The sequence below is a fragment of the Rattus norvegicus genome, chromosome 10 (genome assembly GCF_021556685.1).
Source record: "Rattus norvegicus strain SHRSP/BbbUtx chromosome 10, alternate assembly SHRSP_T2T, whole genome shotgun sequence".
NCBI lineage: Eukaryota > Metazoa > Chordata > Mammalia > Rodentia > Muridae > Rattus > Rattus norvegicus.
In genome coordinates, this window is record NC_141543.1 from 97,683,084 (window position 1) to 97,705,328 (window position 22,245).

Here is a 22,245-nt window from a genome sequence, read left to right on the forward strand (position 1 = left end):
ATTTTGTACTACAGATTTGTGTGAAGTGGGTTCTCAACGACAGTTATAAAATCAAGATATTCATCAACTGAAAAATGTTGAAGATGCCCCACATCCTGCAGTGTCAAATGTTCAGCCAAGACTTTATTTTTCCTCCTCTAGAAAGGTATCTTTAGTTTTTGTTTGTTTTTTTTTTTTTGTATTTTCATAGTGTATCTTCATTGTACATGATACTGTACAACATAAGGATATTTTCATGTTCTAAGTATGTATACCCATTGAGAACATCCCCAAACACCCAACACACATACTCTATCTTCTTCAAACACTTAATTCTTGGAGCCAGAGAAATGACTCAGTGGTTAAGAGCACTTGCTGTGCACCCATGAGCATCTGAGTATGGAGCCCAGCCCCCAGGCAACAGGCAGATGTAAGGCCCAGCACATCCGAGACCCTGCATTCTGGGGCTTGCTGGTTGCCTGGCTAACCAAAAAGTATAAGCTCCACATTCGAGGAGAGACGCTGCCTCAGAGGAGTAAGACAGAAGGACGGAGAGAATATCCAGGGCCTACCTCCTTTGTCGTGCGTGTGTGCGTGCGTGCGTGCGTGCGTGTGTCCATCACACACACACACACACACACACACACACACACATCAATATGTATCACACTCATACATATACAAGACTTAATTCTTTTATATAAAAAAACAAGGGGCTGGGGATTTAGCTCAGTGGTAGAGCGCTTACCTAGGAAGCGCAAGGCCCTGGGTTCGGTCCCCAGCTCCGAAAAAAAGAACCAAAAAAAAAAAAAAAAATGTGCCCTCATTGGTATGCAAATTTGATTATGCTTTAAACAAATGAAAAAATTCGTTACTATTTATTTATCAATTACACCAATTTCATAGAGCATCTTTTTTAATTTATTTTTATGGGCTGGAGAGGTTGTTTCTGTGGTTAAGAGCACTGACTGCTCTTCCAGAGGTCCTGAGTTCAAATCCCAGCAACCACATGGTGGCTCACAACCATCTGTAACAGGATCTGATGCCCTCTTCTGCTGTGTCTGAAGTCAGCTACAGTGTACTTATAATAAATAAATAAATAAATAAATCTTTTTAAAAAATAAATTTATTTTTACTTTATGTTCATTAGTATTTTGTCTGCATGTAAATGTGTGTGAGGGTGTCAGAAGCCCTGGAAGTGGAGTTACAGAGAGGCAGACCGGTTATGTAGGTGTATTGAACCAGGTCCTCTGAAGAACAACCAGTGCTCTTAACTGCTGAGCTATCTCTCTAGCCCCTCATGGATTAAACACAAATTAAATAATTGTAAGACTTTATTTTTGTTTGTTTTGGTTTTGTATTTTCTTTTTGGAGAACAGGTTTCTCTGTGTAGCCCTGGATATCCTGGAGCTCCCTCTGTAGACCAGGCTGACCTCAAACTCAAGAGATCTGCTTGCAGCCTCTGCCTCCTGATTGCCCTCTGCCTGGAAAGACTTTATTTCATATAGAAATAGAGAAGGACAATCCTCCCAAAGACATCCTCAGATCACACTTCAAGACTGGAAACCCTCTGGTGGCTTCCTAGCTCACTCGGGCCACTGCTCAGATGGACTCCCCCCTTTCCCTGCCCACTAGCTCCTCCTCACTCTAGCCCAGCATGCTGCTTCCTAGTACACCTACCCTGCCAGGCACATCTGCCCAGAGCCCCTGCATTCCTTTTCCCTCAGCTTAGGTCTTTGACTGGATGTCATACCTCAAACGTCTTCCATGACTATCTCTCTCCCTCAGGATTTCCCACATCCTCTGCTGAAATCTTCCCTGTGGCACTTGTCCCCTCTTAAATTCTGGGTATTCTGTTATTGATTTGTGTAGTGTCTGACTCTGGATACTACCTTCTGCTGTCTGCCACATTCTCATGACCTAAGATATCTTCGACACGCAGCAAATGTTCAGTGCATACGCTGAAGAGTCACTGAAAGGCACGAATTTACTTCCTACTTCCTATTCAGTTCACATATCCAGTGATCACTTCTAATTACCCAACATATCTGCTCCAACTGTGAGCCCCAGATCTTTCTAGTGGTTCCCTTTCCTCAACACAGGCCTCTGAACACTGTTGAAAACACTGCAATCAGCTGGGCAGTTGTGGTGCAGCCAGCATTCATGGGCAGAGGTGAGCAATTCTCTGTGAGTTTGAGGCTGGTCTACAGTGTGAGTTCTAGAACAGCGGGGGCTACAGAGAGAACCTTGTCTCAAAAAAAACAAGAAAAAAGAAAACACTGCAATCATTTGGGGCAATAGTATGTACATATATGACCACATACATTCTCTACATAATCTTTCTTTAATGCATAATCTTAAATGCATCAAATTTAAGTACCTAGTTTAAATTATCTTGGAAAGCTATATAACCCGTCACTCCCTTCACAGTCATAGAACATTTCCATTACCCCAAACACTTTTTTACACCCCTGTGGAATCGGTATTCCCAAATCTTCCCCACCCCCAAACAACCACTGCTAAGATTCCTTTATTTGTGTGAAGACACTTTTGTGTAGGAATTCTTTTTCACTGTACACTGTTTTTGGAATGCATTCCTGCAGTATCCCTGACCAAGATTAAAGAGCAGCATTCTGCCTTGAGAATGTGCCAGTATTAGTTACCTGTTAATGTGTTGAGGGACATTTGGGTTATTGTGAAATAAAACTACTAACATTTGGGTCTGGGTCTCTTTTGAACCATTTTGTCTTTCCCGTGGGAAAATGCTAAGAGTGGACTGGTTGGTCCTTACCACTTACATTCAACACCTACCTACAGCATCCAACAGCGATCCACACGGCTTTTGAAATGCTGATATCTAGGCTCATCCCCTAGAAAATGACTGTCTCATAGGCAGGAATTCTCTAGCTACCTATGCAATGTGCAGGCCCTACAGGAAAGCACTGTTCCAAGTTCCCTGTCCACCTTCTCACCTATGCTTTCTCAGTCCTTTCTCCTCTGTCAGGATCACACTGCCACAGTAACCTTTCCTGAGTAAACCTCAGAGATACTCTTAAATCCTTGTCAGGTCTCTACCTGGCACTGACAATGTTACCATATGCAGCTGCTCAGGTCTCAAACCTGCTCCTCACTAACCCCAGAGGGGCTGGTGTCTCAGTACCACCCAGTTACAGGGCTGACTGACGTCTTAGTACTCTCCAGTCACATAACCTGAAACATTCCTGTCTTAAGGATTACTTTCTCTTACTATTCCCATCCAATTAGATCCTGTGTTTTGTAAATTTTGATTTACTAAATAATTTTTTGGAACTTATCTCTTCCTTTTCATCTTATCACTTTAAAATGAGAAAGCTGCCAGGTAGTGGTGTGCACACCTTTAATCCTAGCACTCAGGAGGCAGAAGCAGGCTCTGAGTTTGAGGACAGCCTGGTCTATAGAGTGAGTTCCAAGACAGCCAGCGCTGCGGAGAAACCCTGTCTCAAAAAAGGAAAGAAAAAAAAAAGGGGTTGGGGTGGGAGGACAGACAGACAGACATCATCTCCCACTGGTCTACACGCCAGCTCCCCATCGCAGTCTCTGTGGTTCTCAGACCCACATTCACTGTTACCTAAGAGGGCCAGGCTTGACAAAAGTAATACGCATGTCTCCTCCAAATCCTCGGTGACCCCTCTCCAGTACCGAATGCCTTCTACCGCTGTGGCTTCCCCATCCTTCATGTTCATAGCTCCTTCATGTCTCAGCAATTTCCCAATAAAATTTCAAACAGACCCATTTCCTAAGTAGATAGGTCTGAGAAACTTAGAATTTAGGTCCAATAACCGAGAAGTCATGGGGTTAATACACACACACACACACACACACACACACACACACACACACACACACAAAACAGTGAAAATTTTTCATTCTTAATCATAATTACTAACTATGGAATGTGTGTACCTGTCAAGCACTATACAATTTTCGAACCTTAGAATAGACTGGATGTGGCCACCCCCATTACCATTTAACATAGATTTTTCACATGGTACTTGAATTTTGTCATGGCAACTGCCAAAAAACCAGCTTCACAAAGACATAATACCATTGCATTGGAGTGAATGTAGCATGATCTGAGATTAAAAACTACCAAGTTCTTCAAGCATGATGTTTGACGTCTGTCAACTGTGGGCCCACTTCTCCATGATTTCTTGCATGAGTGACTCTTCCACCAACTCCTCGTGGGTTTTGATGCTGATCTTGTGCTCACCTCCACCTAAGTCAGCTCACCCTCAGCGTCCACTCAAATAGCCCTCTCTCCAGGAAATAAGAAACGCACTATCTGCTGTGTGTACTTGGCCAATCACACGACGGACCACCTGTGTTTCTCAAGGAACAAGTGATTTGTTTCATTCTCGTGCTTCCGTGATGTCAGCTACTTAAGGATTGTACTGAATTCCAAATACTGTGGGGCAGGGTCTACCTATTCTGTTTGCTGGGAAATACACACAGCAAACAGAGAAAGCTCACATATATTTAGTGACTAACCAGAGAGTGTGCCTCTGGGTGGCTGCTGCCCAAGCCTTTGCCCTAATACACAGGGAACAATGCAGTCTGCAGAATGAAAGGCAATCAGTAATTTAGATTACTGCAGGTAGAATGCAGCCAGATTTTCCTAATGAAAAGAATAATCCCATGTGAACACCTACGTAACACAAGTTAAAAGCAGCTGCCTAGGTGCAGTGCTGTTTATTCATCCATGTTAAAAATGTCTTACATTTATGGATAAGATGATGTGGCACTTGCTTCAAAATAAAAGGAGGAAAGGGGACAGATTGTCGTGTGTTGACTGACCATCACTGCAGCTGGGTATTGGCTATGTGAGGCTCTCTTGATGTTGTTCCCTTTAATTCTGCACACGCGCGTGCGCGCACACACACACACACACACACACACACACACACACACAAACTTTTCTAAAACCCAACAAAAAACATTAAAAAATAAATGATTTCAGGAAATCCTTTCCTACAAGCCGGAAGCAAAGGCATTCTTACCCCTACCTTCACCTGCACTACACCTCTGGAGGTCTGATCCTCCAGTTCCCCAGGGCAGCTGCATGCCAGAGACACCCTGCCCCAGCCCAGACTTCCCTAGCAGGAGCTGCTCAGGCTGGTGTGCTGTAGAAGAGGATTGGGGGGTGGGGAGAGCAGAGACAACACAACTTGGCTAAAGAGAAAAGGAGCTTTAAAGACGTCAATCAAAATTAAATTAACTGTTTCAAACTAGAGCTGATGATGAACAGCTTTGTCTAGAGGTGGTTCTAGGCAAGTAAGAACCTTTGATTATAGACCCTTTGAGAACACACTGCTCACTTAACTGGTGCTCAAAGAGCCTTGAAAGATCATTCTCTTCCCTGCTCCAGAAAAACACCAATATTCTGGAGCAGGCCACTTCTCCCAGGTATGCAGGTACACAGTAAAGCACAGGCTGTACTGCCCTCCCACATGCCACTTCTCCCAGGTATGCAGGTACACGGTAAAGCACAGGCTGTACTGCCCTCCCACACGCTCACCTTCCAACCTCTATCGGGCTCCACATAGAACCGCTGAACCCAGCTTCCTCTCAGACTAGACTTCTCCAGGGCAACCTACACGCTATGGCATTTGGTCAGACACCCTTTTAAGTGTCTCCAAGTGATGTGAAATGTTCTGGACCATCCTTTAAAAAGGCATTTAAGGACTATAAAGACCAGAGATGAAGTCTCAAATGCTTTGAAACCCCCTCTCCACCACACACACACACACACACACACACACACACACACTCTTTTTCTCACCCTTACTCCTTTGTCCTTTTTCTTTCTCTAACAGAAAGAGAGAAACCCAACTAGTGATCATCTGTTAGCATCTAGCGTATGCATCTCAAAAACAAACACTGGGCCTCTACCATCACCTTAGTTCTGCTAAGTGCTTTACAGGGTAAAGGGAGGGCACTGTTGTTTGAAGTATGCATCTATGACATAGTACATATGAATTTTCTGAGTATATCCATAGGACATAGCATCCCCTAGGTGTGAGTTAACATATTCAACACACACACCTTCATAGAATAAGCAAGACCAGAGCATGAGAGGGTGACAGGGAAAAATGACTTAAAAGCCACTTTCTTGTCCCAAGCCTGGTCAGTGTGGTGTGTTCCTGATGACAGAACAAAAGCTGAACTGCTAGCAGACAAGAAAGTACAGAAAACCTCAGAATGGGGAATGTAAGCACTGAGACCAAACGAGAAGCTTCTGAGGTGAAGAGAAGTGTGATGCAGGCCTATGAGAGTGGGATGAATAGCAGGTGGCATCAGAAGGAAGGAGGGAGGAGGAGAAGGAATCACAAGGTACGGGAGGGTGCAACAAGGGATGCGACAGCTCAATGAAAACAGGCCTGAGCTGTGGAGAGTCCAGCAGAGTCCTGACCAAATACAGTAAAACAGTAAAAGCTGATGTGAGATTTTAGTTCTAGCAGAGAAGAAACAAGAAGGGTGTGGCCTGAATGCAATAAACAATTGCTATTTTCTCAGAAATGAACTTAAATGTCCTAATACTGTTTTCTGATATAAAATACTGGAAGAAACAGTCGTTTATATTTCTTCAACTCAAAACTAAATTTCTTGCATTCAAGCAACCTAATTAGGGAATGATTTCTCCCCAGAGGAAAGGTGCCTGGTTAATCTAAGTCTTATGCTCCTCAAGTTGTCAGGCTTATATTGTAAAGTAGAAAGTCTTAAACACCCCTCAAAGTCTAGCTTTCATGGGGAATTTTAAAACAAATGTCTATCCAAAAGCTCTTCATGTTCTAAATCTCACCACAGCTGGAAGGACGGAACAAGTTGTCTTCCTGGAGGACTCGTGCATGTCACGGTGCCATTTTGGACAAGGACAATCACGTGGAAATACCCAAGCAATCAGGAAAATGGCCCAAATCTGCAGCGGCTAGACTCTATATTCTTACTCAGCTCACCTCAGCAACAGTAATTCAGGCCAGGAATTACCACCAATCATGAAGGAACTGAAAAGACTGCACACCCAAGTGCCTTCTGGGATGCCACAATTTAACAGACGCAATAGGAGTGGGAGGGAGGAGACATCAAACCACAGGTCCCCAAAAGCAAGAATGAACAGGTTAGGGTTACAGTCAGAAAGAAGGATTTTAATCATATGCTTCCAAAACCATAACTATGTTACCAAAACAGATGGCTAAGAATATACATTAGAGCCCAGATGTCTGCTCTTACTGGTAAGGATTTGCTAGCAAGAGGAATGTCCAACGTGAGGCACTACATTGCAGTGTGTCCCATTAGGAAGGGAAGTGAGTTGGGAACAAAGTGAACAAGGTTGGCTGTACACAAGTTGGTACTTAGTAACGCTAAGGGGCGAATACATGGCATCCTACAGAGAATGTTTATATTGGAAAATGTTTAAAAACATTTCACATGGACTTAGGGATTTAGCACAGTGGGAGGATAATTGCCTAACAAGCCCAAAGTCTGGGATTTTGTCCCCAGTATGTCTCCCTTCTCCCAAAATCTTTCATATTAAAAAGTAAAATCCAGGGCTAGGGAGATGATGAGTGAGAAGTGTGGGGACAAGTGCTCAGATTACCAGAACCCATAATAAAAGTGGGCCTGTAAGCCCGGTGCTAGGAGGCTGACGCAGGGCACTCACAGGGCAAGCTGGGTAGCTACATTACCTAAACTTGCCAGTACCCGGTTTATAAGAGATCCAGACTCAGTAAATAAGATGCATTGAGAAAAAAATCCAGTAACAATCTGTGGCCACACATATCCATAGACACCATACATGTGTGCATACACACACACACACGCATACTACACACACTTAAAAAAATGAAAATACAAGGCCCATGGAAAAGCTGAGCTTAGCATTAAGCACCTATAACGTCAGCACTCGGAGGGAAGAGGGCAGAAACAGATGGGTTCCAGAGGCTTGTGGGCCAGCTGGCCAGTCCTGCTTAACAATAAGATCCAGGTTCAGAAGGTGGAGAAATTACTGCGGAAGACATCTTGAAGTCAACCTCTGACCTCTACACATGTACACACATGGGCAAGAGCACATAGGTGCACACATAACTGCAGAGAGAGAGACAGAGAGAGAGAGACAGAGAGAGAGACAGAGAGAGAGACAGAGAGCTGGGCTTGATGGCACATACCTGTAATTCTAACTACTCAAGAGGCTGAGGTAGCAAAATCGAAAGTTCAAGGCCTGCAGGGTCTATGAAATGAGATTAAGACCAGCCTGGACTACCTCAAAATAAAAAGTAAAAAGGGAGCTGGAGATACAGCTTATCGATCGGTAGAACAGTCGCCAAGGACACATGAGGAGCCGTATCAATCCTTAGAACCACAGAAAAGCTAGAGACCCCAGTGCATCTCTGAAATAAAAAGTTCTGTAGTGCCCAGTAGTCTGTGGTGCACACCTTTAATCCCAGCACTTAGGAGGCAGAAGCTGGTGGGGCTCTGAGAGTTCTAGGCCATTCTAGTCTACAGAGTGAGTTCTGGGATGGGCAGAACGACACAGAAAAACCCTGTCTCAAAAAATAAACAAAGCCAATCAAACAAAAGCTTTGTCATAATCCCCTCTCGTCAGACTGAATTTTAATCCTCCACAGACATTGAGAAGAAGTAAACACCTTTCCTGTACTTGAGCTGTGAGGTGGAAAGGAAGAGGACATATATCACCCAGAACCTGAACCACTAAGAAAATGTCATCAGCACATTTCCTAATTCCCCTGTCTAGTGCTCTGTCACTCTTTTGCAGATCTCTGACTGTTGCTCAGAACACACACTTAACCTACCACGTACGACAAAGGGCACGAACAGCTGTGTGAAATTCAAGAAACCAGAACTACCTGCTACCACAGTGGTACAAGTGTCAGGGACAGATGAATCCAAGGAGGTAAAGTAAATCCCACACGCTCCCAAGGATTCCTGAAGACACTTGGGCAGAAGGGTCCTGGGAACCAAGTTGGCATTAAATGCTTCAGGTATTAACGGAGCCCTTCAGTGGTCAAGAGGCCCCATCAAGAAAAGAAATCTGGCAGGAAGACAAAACCCCAGCACAAGCTGGAAGACCATCGTTCATTGCAATGAAGAGTCTCAGAGTTCACATGAGGAAGGGGCTCACTTAGCCTGAAGACTAAGGAGGTGACCTGGCCATGGAGTCTTTGTCCAACACTGTATGTCAAGACCTAGACTTTGTTTGTTTGTTTGTTTAGTGTCTAGGTGGTTTTGCCTGCGTGCATGTCTATACCACTTCCATGACATCTCTCTAGCCCATCGGACTAAAGTTGCTGAGACCTTGTAAGGAGCTCTGTGCCAGCCAAAGGGGGAGGCTTGAGATGTGAGTGACGCAGACTGAAGGGTCTTATTCTGAGCTCAGACCTGACCACAGGGCCAGAACTCTCAGCCTAGCTGTGGTACAGAGTCCAGAATTGACACGATCCCATCAAGGGTGTGCACGCTCGTTCCTCTTTGTGCACAGGTGACACACTCTCCACATGGATCTAGGTGGCAAGCACTGGAGACTATACAACTAACTGTCCCTGAAGGAAGGGTGTGTGTGTGTGTGTGTGTGTGTGTGTGTGTGTGTGTGTGTGTGTGTGTGAGACTCTAATGGCAGTATGATAGGCAAACAGGAGGCTATTACAAGCAAGAGACAGTGGGGAATCAGGACGGTGGTCAGCAGACTGCCACGTGAATCTAGGAGGTAGATGCCACAGGCCTGGCTATGACCTGGAACTGGGAACTGAGAGGAGTGACAATCAGATTTGGAAGGTACTTCCAGGAGCTGCACAACAGGACCTGATGGCCATCTGCACAGTAAGAGGATAGCAGAGAGCTTTACTGCATGGCTGTCAGCATAGGAAAAGATATGGAAAGAAGTGCCCATTTAGCATAGGAAATTCATTTGGTTGTATAAAAGTCTGCCTTCAAATTTCAATTAAGTAATTTTTTTGAACCCCTCCTAAGAATCTCCAAAATTAACCACTTGCTGGACACAAAGGGAGTTTGGCTGGGAGAGTAGCCATGTGCATGCTTGACATCTTTTTTGTGATTAGTAGGATTTTTTCTAAATTGGACCCAGTCCTTTGTATCTACTATTATTGAAAAAGAAATGGAGGGAAATATGGTTGGGCTACTGTGATTGTTTGCATATGCTTGGCCCAGGGAGTGACACTATTAGAAGGTGTGGCCATGTTGGAGTAGGTGTGTCATTGTGGGCATGGACTTTAAGACCCTCATCTCTAGCTGCCTGGAAGCCAGTGTTCTGCTTGCAGCCTTCAGATGAAGATGTAGAACTCTCAGCAACTCCTGCACCGTCCCTGCCTCGATGTTGCATGTTCCCGCCTTGATGATAATGGACTGAACCTCTGAACTTGTAGGCCAGCCCCAGTGAAATGTCTTTATAAGACTTGCCTTGGTCATGGTGTCTGTTCACAGCAGTAAAACCCTAAGACAGCTACTAAAGAGGAACTGGAAACCTGATGAAGATCTGCGTGTCAAAAGAGTGTTTTATGGAGAAAACAAGAAGCCCTAAGCCAGTCCTGGGAATACTAAAGAGTTCATTCAGTTGCAACAGGCCAACCCGAGCTTTGGGGTCTGTTTTGTTTTGTTTTTGTTGTTGTTTGTTTGAGACACTTTCTCTGTGTGGCCTCTAGAATTTGCTCAGTAGACCAGGCTGGCCTTGAACTCCACCTGCCTCTGTCAGAGCGGTGGGATTAGAGGAGTGCACCACCAGCCACAGCGGCCTAACGCCGACTTTGTGAAGCTACTAGAGAGCAGACCTACACACAGTAGGTCTGCAACAGCAGAAATGGAGCATGCACAAGCCTGGTCAGTGGGAGACTGCAGGGCAGATGAAGATTGCTGCAGCATAGAAGCAGGCTGCAGAAGGCTACACCTGAAGCAAATGTCACAGGGCACCTTAGTGCCAAGAACACATAGTCTTGTTTTTTCTACTAGGTATATATAATTCTCTACTTTGGCAAAAGACACCTTTATTACGGGGATAGTAACATGCATTTGGTTGAGAGTAACTGTACCTGCCAAAAAGCAGTGTGGATATAGGGGAAAGTATTTGTAGGTTTTTTTGGCTCCTAAAAAAAGTAGACCGTTAGGAAGCCATGAAATGGAATTCCAGATAATCCCAGATATGTACTCTGAAGGACACCAGTTTGATGGGTAAAGCTTGTGCTTGCATTCACAGGTTTCTCTCACCCACACCACTGCAAGACCCATCCGTTCAGCCTCATTCTACACAGCACCTGCTTATTCTCCAGTTAAAGGATAAATGTAGGCATACTATTTTTGTAGACTCTGTAAAGTTTACCTTGTGTTATTCAAATGCTGACTTCTATGCCCTCAGATCTTATTTCAATCCATGCAAGGCATTGGAATGCTTATACCAAGAGTATACTGTCTCAAGTTTGTATAAACAATCCTTACCATTTATACTCTGCCTTGTCAATAAATGCTTATTACCCAAGGGCTGGGCAGAACAGAGAATCAGGAGGGAAATCCACCAGCTGGGGGGAGGGAGAGAAGAGGGAGAGGGGATGGAGATGGGGGGGGGGGTCAGCAAGGAGGATGGAGGATTTGGAGCCATGAGGAAGGGGTTGTTGGGAAGAGATCATGGAAACATGCCTGAAGCCCAAATAGCCAGAGCAATAATAACATGCAAGTGTCATGGGATGGGGCTGGAAGGCAGACAAATTAGCATAGAAGGTCAAGATAGATCATTTAGCTAGTCAACTATTGAAGTGCCGTTTTAAATAAATCTTAGTTTCTCTATGTAGTTCTTGGGAACTAGAATAAAGAAATACAGCTGTTGGATTAATTCACTGTTATATTAAAGATAACTCTTTTATAGTTAGCAGGTACCCTAGTCTGCTCAAACATCAAAACATCACAAACTGAGGGGCTTAAGTAACTGACAATTATTTTTCATAGTTCTGGATGCTGGAATTCTGAGATCAGGATGCCAGCATGGCTTGGCTCTTGTCCAGGAATCTCTTCATGGCTAGAGACATCTCATTGTGCCCTCACATGACTGAGAGAAAGATACACAGACAGACAGGTCTGTCCTGTTCTCACAAGGACACTAACGCAAGTGTGGAGTCTCATCCTTATGCTATTTGTGAAGTCCCCAGAGTCACACACCATTACCTTGAAGCTTAAGGAGCCAGCCTGTGGAGTTGGCAGGAACACATCCGGAGATGTCAGGTAATTTCATTTGTTTGGTTTGTTGTTGCTGCTGCTGTTGTTGTTTGAGACAAGAGCTCTCTAAATAGCCCTAGTTGTCCTACAACCCACTATTGTAGACCAGGCTGGCCTTGAACTCATAGAGATCTGCCTGCCTCTGCCTCCCAAGTACTGGGATATAGTATGTGTCTAAAATGTCAGTACTAAGGAGTCTAAGTGACAAGAATCACAAATTTGAGGACAGCCTATATAGCTATACAGCAAGATATTATCTCAGTTTTTAAAAATTATTTTCCAATTATTCAGTTTTAGATTACCAACCGTAAAACTATGTGAGTCACTTTTGTTTCAGGAAAGCAAAAGGATACCTTTCTAATAAATCATATAAAGGCAGAACAGGGTCTCTTATATTCTGTTTGGTCCCCATCTCTCTCCAAGCTCAGTTTACCTCCACCTGCTCTACTCCTGCCACACCCATCCATTCCAATGCTCTTCAGTTGAGGAAACACCAACCCTCACCCTAGTTACTTTTCTCATTGCTGTGGCAAAATACCAAACAGAAGTAACTGAAGGGGGAAGAAGTTTATTTGGCTCACAGGGCTGGTTGTGTTTTGTTTTACTTTATGTGCCACGGGCATGCCTGGTGTTGTGGAATCCACAAAAGAATTGCTGGATTCCTTGAAACTAGAATTACAGACCATTATGAGCTACCATACAAGCACTAGGAATCAAATCCAAGTCCCCTGGAAGAGTTGGCAGAGCTCTGAACCACTGAGTCATCTCTCCAGCCCCAAGCTAAGGCATGACCGGAGAAGCTTGGTCCATGTGAGTGGAAATGGAGGCTGCTGGCGACATCATGCTGAGCAATGAGAAAGTAGGTTCCAGCTATAACCCTCGGGACTCTCCCCAGGGGCTTACCTCCAACAGTCAGGCCTTACTCTTTTAAGTTTCTACAACCTCCCAAAAGAGTACCACCAGCTGTGGACACGAGCCTGTGGGAGATAACCTCAAACTCCAACAATAACACTCCACCATACTCTCATCACTAGAGGCTCTTCTCTCCCTGAGGTCTTGCTCAAAGGATGAGTTCTCTGTGGGGCCTGTTGAGAAGTGCAGTCCCTCAACCTTGCCCCTGCCCAGTGCTGACCCTCTTTCCTGCTCTGGTTTCTCCACAGCTCTCTTCACCACAGATTTCTTCTCTGTCTGTGTCCCTATTAGAGTCAAAACCCTGAGCTCAGGCAAAGGAGGCTTTTTCTGTTTTGTTTTTTTTTTTTTTTTTTTTTTTCTTCTCCTGGATGTATCTTCAGGTTCTATAATAGTTCTTAGGAACTATTACATGATTATCTGTAACGTCATAATATAGTAGTATACTAATAGTTTAGATATGGCAATCTTGAAGCATTTAGTTATATTTCCAACCCTCAGTATCAGTGTGTCACTATCGTTCACAGAAATATAAACTGAAGCTACTGCTATCTAGGACTCGATTTAATTTTAAAATGTAACTCTGCTGGGTTTGGTGATAAACATCTATAATCCTGTCACTTGGAAAGTAGAGTGAGAGAATCAAGAGTTCTAGCTCCACAAGGAGTTTGAGGCCAGTCTAGGCCACAGGAAGCCCTGTCTCAAACAAAAACAATAACAAAACCAAAACAACCCCTCCACAGTTCATTCTTAGCAATGGGATCTATGACATGATGGGTGACACTTTAAGTGGTTAGATTGTTAAGTAAGTACCATTAACCCATTCTTAAACATAACAGCTCCTGTCTGCTAAGCAGTGGTGGCAGACTCCTTTAATCCCAGCACTCCAGAAGCAGAGGCAGGTGGATGTCTGAGTTTGAGATCAGCCTTATCTACAGATGGGAGTTCTAGGACACCAAGGCCACAGAGAAACCCTGTCCTGAAAAACCAAAAACCAAAACCAGCCAAACAGACAAAAATAATAATAAAAAACCAAATTGCTGTCTGAGCTCCTTACTTAGTGCTAGGCCCTATGGATGGGATCTACCTGTGGCCTCTCCTACTCTGTTCTCAGCTGTCTTCCCACACGGCTACTTACTGCTGGATTAATCTACAGGGGGAACACTTGATGAGTCACTCACCTGTTCAAACATGCTAATAGCTCCCAATTTCCTGTTTAATCAACCAGGCTCAACATACCCTGTGGCTCTCCCACTCTCTACCTCCAGTGTCTCATGGACCAGCCCAACTGTGCAACCCTCTTTTCCCCAAAACCCACCTCCACCCCAGTCACAGCTCACCTCTGAAATCATCACTCACCAGTATTCTGTGCTCAGATGGGTACAGGCTCACAACACATTGCCAGAACCTTTCTTGAGCTATTACAGAACCATGTTCTACATTGAAGCTCTGTCTTTGATCCCTATCAAACTATAGGTACCTTGAGGACAAGGTCTTTTTCTTCAATGTCCCATATAGTATCTTTCCCAAGCTAAGGTTTTTCTATTAATACACATTAAATTGAATAAAAAAAAACCTATTTCATCTCTAGTCCACAGGGAAGGACAGATTGATTATGTATTTGAGTAAGTAACAGACAAGCCAAGCCCCGGTTGTGCTGGGCACAACCAAGGCTACTTGTGAAATAATGTGTGCAGGGAGCAGGGAAAGGACAGGCTTGAGTGGCAAAGATGTCTTGTCTTGCCTTGAAACATTAAAATTCAATGACTAAAATATTTCTCCCAGTCCTTTGTGACTTGTTGGTTCTCAGTTTTGAAATTTAAAAAATTCTACTTTCATTATAAAACACTTAAAGGTTAAACACTTAACCATGAAGGGGAGACCATATATGTGTCCTCAGAGCCTACAACACAAAGAGGACACTGAGAATGCTCTTTGGGTCACTCACTCCTCAGTGCTGGCTCTTTGGGTGCCATAAAGGTCTTGCTGCTCCATGCAGGTTCCAAAGAGGTGGGGCAGGATGCCCCAAGAACTTGAGCTGGCCTTTGCTATGGATAAAAAGCAGGTTTACTGCAGTACTGACAGAATGACGTGTGACCTGACATATGACAATATTTTTCCATTTGGAAGACTGTTTAACAAAGGAAAATTAATGCTGTGCTGATGAAAATAATAAGTCATGGAGACATGATGAAAGAGAACACACCAGTCAGGTCTGAATTAAGACCAAGTAAGAGGGGTGGGGATTTAGCTCAGTGGTAGAGCGCTTGCCTGGGTTCGGTCCCCAGCTCCGAAAAAAAAGAAAAAGGAAAAAAAAAAAAAAAAAAAAAAAAGACCAAGTAAGAATTACTAATGGACAGAATAACAGGAGACACTGAGACACTGAAATCCCTGAATTTGGGAAGTGCATAGCTTTGTATGGGACGATCACTTTGGAAATTAGGTACAATGAATTCCCCAGCTGCAGAGCTCCCCACCACCAGAAGGGAATGATGGCAAGATGGATGCGTAAGAGTTAAGTGAGAAACAAGCCTCATCTCAATAACTCAGTTAATGTGGTTAGGTGGGGTGGATGTCAAGTCTTCCAGGCCCTGGTTATTTCAGGCTCTGTAAAAAGCAAGTTGAGTAATCTGAATGGTTGAGAAGATATCGTCTTGTAATTATGATTACAAGACTCTAATCATTAGAACTTAACAAATCTTATGCAGCAGGTCTTCAGAAAGCCCAAGCAGCCAGAGCTATTAATAGAAAAGCCTAGAGCTATTGAAACTCAGGGCAGAAGCAATGAAGCATAAGAGATAAGACAGTTTCTTCATCTGCTGCACTCAATGCAGTCGTAACAGTTCAGGCTTTAGACTCTCCCTCTTTTGATTAGAAGTCCTTTTCCTCTTTTTACCCCATTCTCCATTCTTATTTTATTAAACAGCGGATAACCATTTTCCATTGGAATGTGTTTACTTGGCAGCAGCTAAGTTTCTGTGTCACTCAAGGACAATCCGAATTACCTTCTTTTAAAGTCCACTTGATGGAGCCTGTCCTCTTGCTGACAGCATGCAAACTTCCGTCCAGGGTGGAAACAAATAACAAGGCTTCAGGCAGTGTTACTGTGCTGGCTCTTCCAAAACTCTGCAATGACATAGAGTACCTTCGTGTCAATCCACTCCTTCACCCCGGGCATATATTAGCACAAACTCCTGCCCTCAAAATCATCCTTCACATGACCGACCATCCATCTTCCAGATGGAGAAACCGAGGTTGGAGGACCTATGTTCTCATCGTAGAGCACGTCTCCAGACAAGAGCTGAGTCAACTTTATTCTAAGTGTTGGTCCTTCCCACAAACCGACATGACAAAAAATGAAACAGCCCATGGGCAAGATGTCCCTGAGATGGAAGGGTCAGGATGGCCAGCTCTCTGGCTTCCTTCTCTTGGGTCACTTTTACTCTATAAAACCTTGGCATGACAGAAGAACCCATAATAAAAAAATAATAGCTACTTCTTATATGCCAGGAGATTTTCCAAAGCAAATAATTAGAGGAACACATTTAAAGTAAAATAGGAAATTAGCCTTTATTATATAAAACAGTGTATATGCTAAAATATCAAGGTTCTTGGGCTAGGGAGACGGCTCAGCAGTTAAGAGCATTCTCCTCTTCCAGAGGACCCCAGCTCAACTCCCAGCAGCTATGCTAGGCACTCATAACAGCTTCTAACCCAGTCCTAGAGGCTCTGATGTCCTCTTCTAGAACCCATGGGCTCCCATACTATGAGTATACGTATACATACATCTATGCAAAGACATTTTTTTAAAAATTGGAAGGACAGGGGTTGGGGATTTAGCTCAGCGGTGCGCAAGGCCCTGGGTTCGATCCCCAGCTCCAAAAAAAAGAAAAAAGAAAAAAAAATTGGAAGGACAATACACTTCAAAAACGTCAAGATTCCAAAGTCATTTATAATCATGTGAATTGAAGCCACTGTGACTGAGGAAATAGACTAGCTCCAAACTTTTCTTCACAATCAAAATACAATTTAAAGCCTAGCTCATTTAATAAATTATGAAACACTATTCAACAAATTATGAGACTAGAGGGCCAAGTGTGGTGGCTTGTGCCTATCTAGTCCCAGAACTTTAGAGGGGAATACAAGAGGGTTATTATGGCTTGGGTTACATAGCCAGGATTCGGGGGGGGGGGGGGGCGCGCACAGATTGATTTTAAAATTTATTTTATTTATATATTTTAAAAGTTTTTTTTTATGTGTAGGAGTGTTTTGCCTAAATATATGTAAGTGTACTACATGGGGGTCTGGCATCTGCAGAGACCAGCAGAAGATATCAAATCATGGAACTGGAGTTAACAGACGGATGTGAATTTGGGTGCTGAGATCCCAACTAGGGTCTTCTGCAAAAGCAGACAGTACTCTTAACTACTGGGCCGTTTCTCTAGCCAAGATAAAAACGCTAAGGCAGACTATTTTAGGGCTGGGAACATGGCTCAGTGGCACAGCGGTTGTGTAAAGTCAAGTTCAGTTCCCAGAAGTAAGAGTGAGATAAAAAGTCTAAAGAGCAGCTCAGCAGTCAAGTTCAGGTCCCAGCACCCACACTGGGCAGCCCCCTCCCCTGTTAGCAACCCCAGCTCCCACAGAATCTATGATCTTTGCACTCCATTGGCACCTGTGTTCACATGCACATACCCAAACACATAATTTCACAACTAAAGACTGTGAAAATTACCTTTATCATCCATTGCTAGTAACAGAGAGAAGCGTGAGTATAAGATTTCTTTTTTCTTTTTTTTAAAGATTTATTTACTTACTATATATAAGTACACTGTAGGTGTCTTCAGACACACCAGAAGAGGGCATCGGATCCCATTACCGATGGTTATGAGCCACCATGTGGTTGCTGGGATTTGAACTCAGAACCGTTGGAAGAGCAGTCAGTGCTCCTAACCACTGAGCGATCTCTCCAGCCCGAGTATAAGATTTCTTAAAAAGAGTTAATTTAGGGGCTAGAGAGATGCCTCCCCGGTTAGGAACACTGACTGTTCAAGACTGAAGTTCCATTCCCAGCACCCACAGGGCAGTTCACAACTGTCTGTACTCCAAGATCTGACCTCACACAAACATACATGTAGGCAAAACGCCAATGCAGATATATATAAATAAATATTTTTTAAAAATTTATTTAAAGTAATATTTTCATACTTGTATGTCATTGCACCTGCGCATATTGACTCACATCACTTTCCCTTGCTCTAACACACACACGTGCATACATACATACATACACACACACACACACACACACACACACACACACACACACACACACACTTGCTCTTTTCCTCCCTCAAATGGCCCTGTAGGAAAGCATAAGTCCCTCATACTTTAGATACATGTTTCAATTTTTATACCCTAAAGAAAAAGTTCCTGATACAGAATAATCTCTGGGCACGGTAACGCTATGTGTATTTTTTAATGGACTCAATTTCCTAATATTTAAAAAGCTGAAACAAACTGAAGCATAGCTCAACAAATGTTACATATGTCATTAACACAGACCTTAAGAGAACTCTATGATACAGAAAATTGCTCATATACATTAGCCACTGAAAAAATACAGAACACAAACGCTGGTGTGCACTGTGGTTCTGATTATACTGGCTGGAGGCTGCATGTCCTCTGCCTTTGCTAGGATTCTGCACCCTTACCACAGTGTTTCCATAGGAGCTGTCACAACTCATATGACAGTTGATAGTTTCCTAGAGAGCCCTGTTGAGATGGGCCCCAGTCAACTGTGCCTGTGCCACACTTTTGTAATCGACGTTTCTTTTCCTTTTCACTAGGGTATCCTACAAGTTATCTAGATCGTGTGTGTGTGTGTGTGTGTGTGTGTGTGTGTGTGTGTGTGTGTGTGTTTGAGGTAAGAGAGTCTTGAATTTAAGCAGGTCAACAATGCTTGCTTAAACTGCAACATCTGGATTTTGGTATAAGCACTCTTTTTGGAATATAACTGTCTTTTCCTGTTAAAAACAAAAGGATTGGGCAGTTCCTTGTGAATGGAGCCTGGCTCCAGAATGGTCACTCTCTTAAAAATGATAAAGGACAGGCCCTGACAGTTCTCTTTAGGGCAGCCTAAGATGGCAGGGCAAGCACTCCAGACCCTGTACTCCTTTTTCATGGGGAGATCCAGAGGTGGCACCCAATGGAGGTGAAGTTGGGAGCAGCTGCCAGAACTTGGCTCATCCCCTGGCGTGCTGGCCTGGAGGACAGGAGGTGTGGCCCTTGCTTTGATATGGATAAAGAGCCAACTTTACTGCCGCCAGGTGATCTGTTACCTGCGGATGGCCTCAAGTTTGAGGATGAAGAGCCAGTTTTTAATTCTACCTGAGGAACCCGGAAATAAGACTAAGAGAAACCACAGAAGCCTCAAGGGTGGTACCTGTCCTACCTCAGGATCCAAAGGTCACTGTTTGGAAATGATTGAAATCATTTTAGTTCACAAGGTCCAGAGAGTAACAAGTTATAAGTGGATCTGCCTTCCCCTGACATGAGAAAACCGCATGGCCCAGAGTAAATAGCTATCACAGGAATGACCGCTCTGTAAAGCCAGTCTTGGAACCCATGCAGGAACCCAATCCAGCTGGCTAAAGTAGAAAATAAGAAACTTGGTAGAGTTTTGTAGCTTTTAACCATATGGAAAAGAGAGAAAGACAAAAGAAGTCTGCAGAGAAACTCTGTTCAAAGACGGAGAGAATGCTTGCCCTCCATCGTTCCCTGGACCTCAGCAAGAAGGGCTCTCCTTAAGCTCAAGGCACTTCTGCCCTTAAAACAAAGTCCAATTTGTGTACATTTGCTGCAATTAGGTTTCTATTACTTGTCCCAGTGTATACCCTCCCCTGCCTACTTCTATTTAAAATCATCGAGCGGTGGGTCTTAAGAGATGGCTGGCAGGTAAGAGCCCATGCTGTTCTCGAAGAGGACCAAGGTTCAGTTTCCAGAACCCATGTGACAGCTTACAACGTTCTGTAACTCCATTCCCAAGGGATATAGTGTTCTCTTCTGGCCTCTGTGGGCACCAAGTACCCATGCAGTATATACACATACCTTCAGGCAAAACTCTCATACACATAAACAAAAATAAATAAAATCAGAATGCTGAGGAGATTGCACAGAAGGTCAGGGGTTTTGCCACCAAGCCTGATGACCTGAGTTCAATTCACAGTATCCACAGAGTGGAAGGAGAGAGCTGCTCCTGTGAGCTGTCCTCTGACTTCCACATATGGTACATAGGAAAAAAACAAAAAACAAAACTTAAACACACACACACACACACACACACACACACACACACACACACACACACAAGCTGGGCGGTAGTGGTAAACACCTTTAATCCTAGCACTGGGGGTTGGGGGTGAGGTGGAGGGAGTAGAGGAAAGTAGCCTTATCTACCCTTATCTACAGTGATTTCCACGACAGCCAGAGCTAAAACAGAGAAACCCTGTCTTGATAAAACAAAAGACAAAAAACAAAAACAAACCAAAAAAGCCTACTGAGAGAAAATATTACAATATTATAGCACTATTATTTTCTCCTTTATTTTCTAAATTTTTAATAGTATGATCATGTAATTTGCAACGAGGCTTTGATAAACTAGAAAGAAAACAAACAAGTTTACAGGTGAGAGAGAAGCTTACAGTTGCAACACTAATGCAAGCACCTGAGTTCAGGGAGCACACTTTGAATTTCAGGAGATCAGGCAACTCCACCGCTTTTGACTATTAGCAGTCACCAAAAGCAACAAGGCTTAAAGAGGCAAAGTCTCCCAAGCAGATCATGAGCATCAGAGTGAGAGTCGGCACTAGTAATCCCTGAAGCACATCACAGTGCAGAAAATGCCCCTGGTATCTCATCGCAGTAACAGAATTTAAAACACTCCACGGGCTGGAGAGGTGGCTCAGCAGATCAAGGCATCTCTTCCAGAGGTTCTGAGTTCAATTCCCAGCAACTGCATGGTGGCTTAACAATCTGTAACAGAATCTGATGCCCTCTCCTGACATGCATGAAAACTGAGCACTCATATGTAAATAAATAAATCTTAAACACAAAAGCACTCGAGCATCAATGCTCATTTACTACTGATGTGGAGACAAAAGCCACCCACCTTGTTTGAATATCTTGGAAACACAGGAAAAGCAATTGTCTGTGGTTGACTGGTGAACCGAAATAAACCCCTCATCACACAAGTAGTACAATCTTCTAAAAAAAATCTCAAAAAACACAAGGTTTGAAGAGAAGCTGGATTAGTTACTGAGCTCTAGGCCAGTTCATGTCCACAGGAACCTCACAACTCTTGCCAGGCTTGGCAAGTTTGCCCTTAACTGATTCAATTTGGGTGCCCCTGGGGAGCTGTTATAATTAATTCTAGTTCTTTCATGTTCTTCCCCCTCCTCCCCTCTCTCTCCTCCTTCCTTCCCCACACCCCCATTCCTGAGACAGGGTCTTTCTATGTAGCCTGTCATACTCATAAGTATGTATTACGGTGTTTCAAAACCTCAAGCATAATTTATCCCTCCCTTTGAGATAGAGTTTTACATAGCTCAGGTTGGCTTTGGACTCTGTATATAGCCAATAATAATCCTGCTTCTACACCTCTGGTTTATGTGGTACTAGGATCAAACCTAGGGTTTCATATATACTAAGGAAACACTATCAACTGAGCTACTCTTTCAGACCTTCAGCAATTTTCTTAAACAGGAAAATACCTGTCTCTAAATATAGTTGCTATAATTAACGTGAATTAAATATACTCCTAGATGCCTTTTGTGATACTGATCACAGCCAAGAACTATTTGTACCTGAACACTGAAAAACACTGCTTCATGATAATGAACTTGCCCACTGCCTCTGCCTAGCCATTTCAGACTTTAGTACTCTTTTCCCCTACAACAGAGGAAAAACAGGAACAGACTCTATAGCTAAACACGCTAGTTTCCAGAGGGCCTGAAAACAGAAAAAGGTCACACTTACATCTGCTTTATGTTCTCTGGAAATTGATGTTTAAAACAAATACACATATACTCCTAG

At 43.5% G+C, this 22,245-nt stretch overlaps 1 protein-coding gene across 1 annotated transcript in view; it reads right to left on the reverse strand.

Moving 5' to 3' along the window:
- Positions 1–22,245, reverse strand: part of Ern1 (endoplasmic reticulum to nucleus signaling 1) — a 94,647-nt gene that overhangs the window by 46,739 nt on the left and 25,663 nt on the right. The window contains 1 exon segment of the mRNA NM_001443666.1: positions 16,161–16,281. Within this exon segment, the coding sequence (NP_001430595.1) occupies positions 16,161–16,281 (121 nt within the window).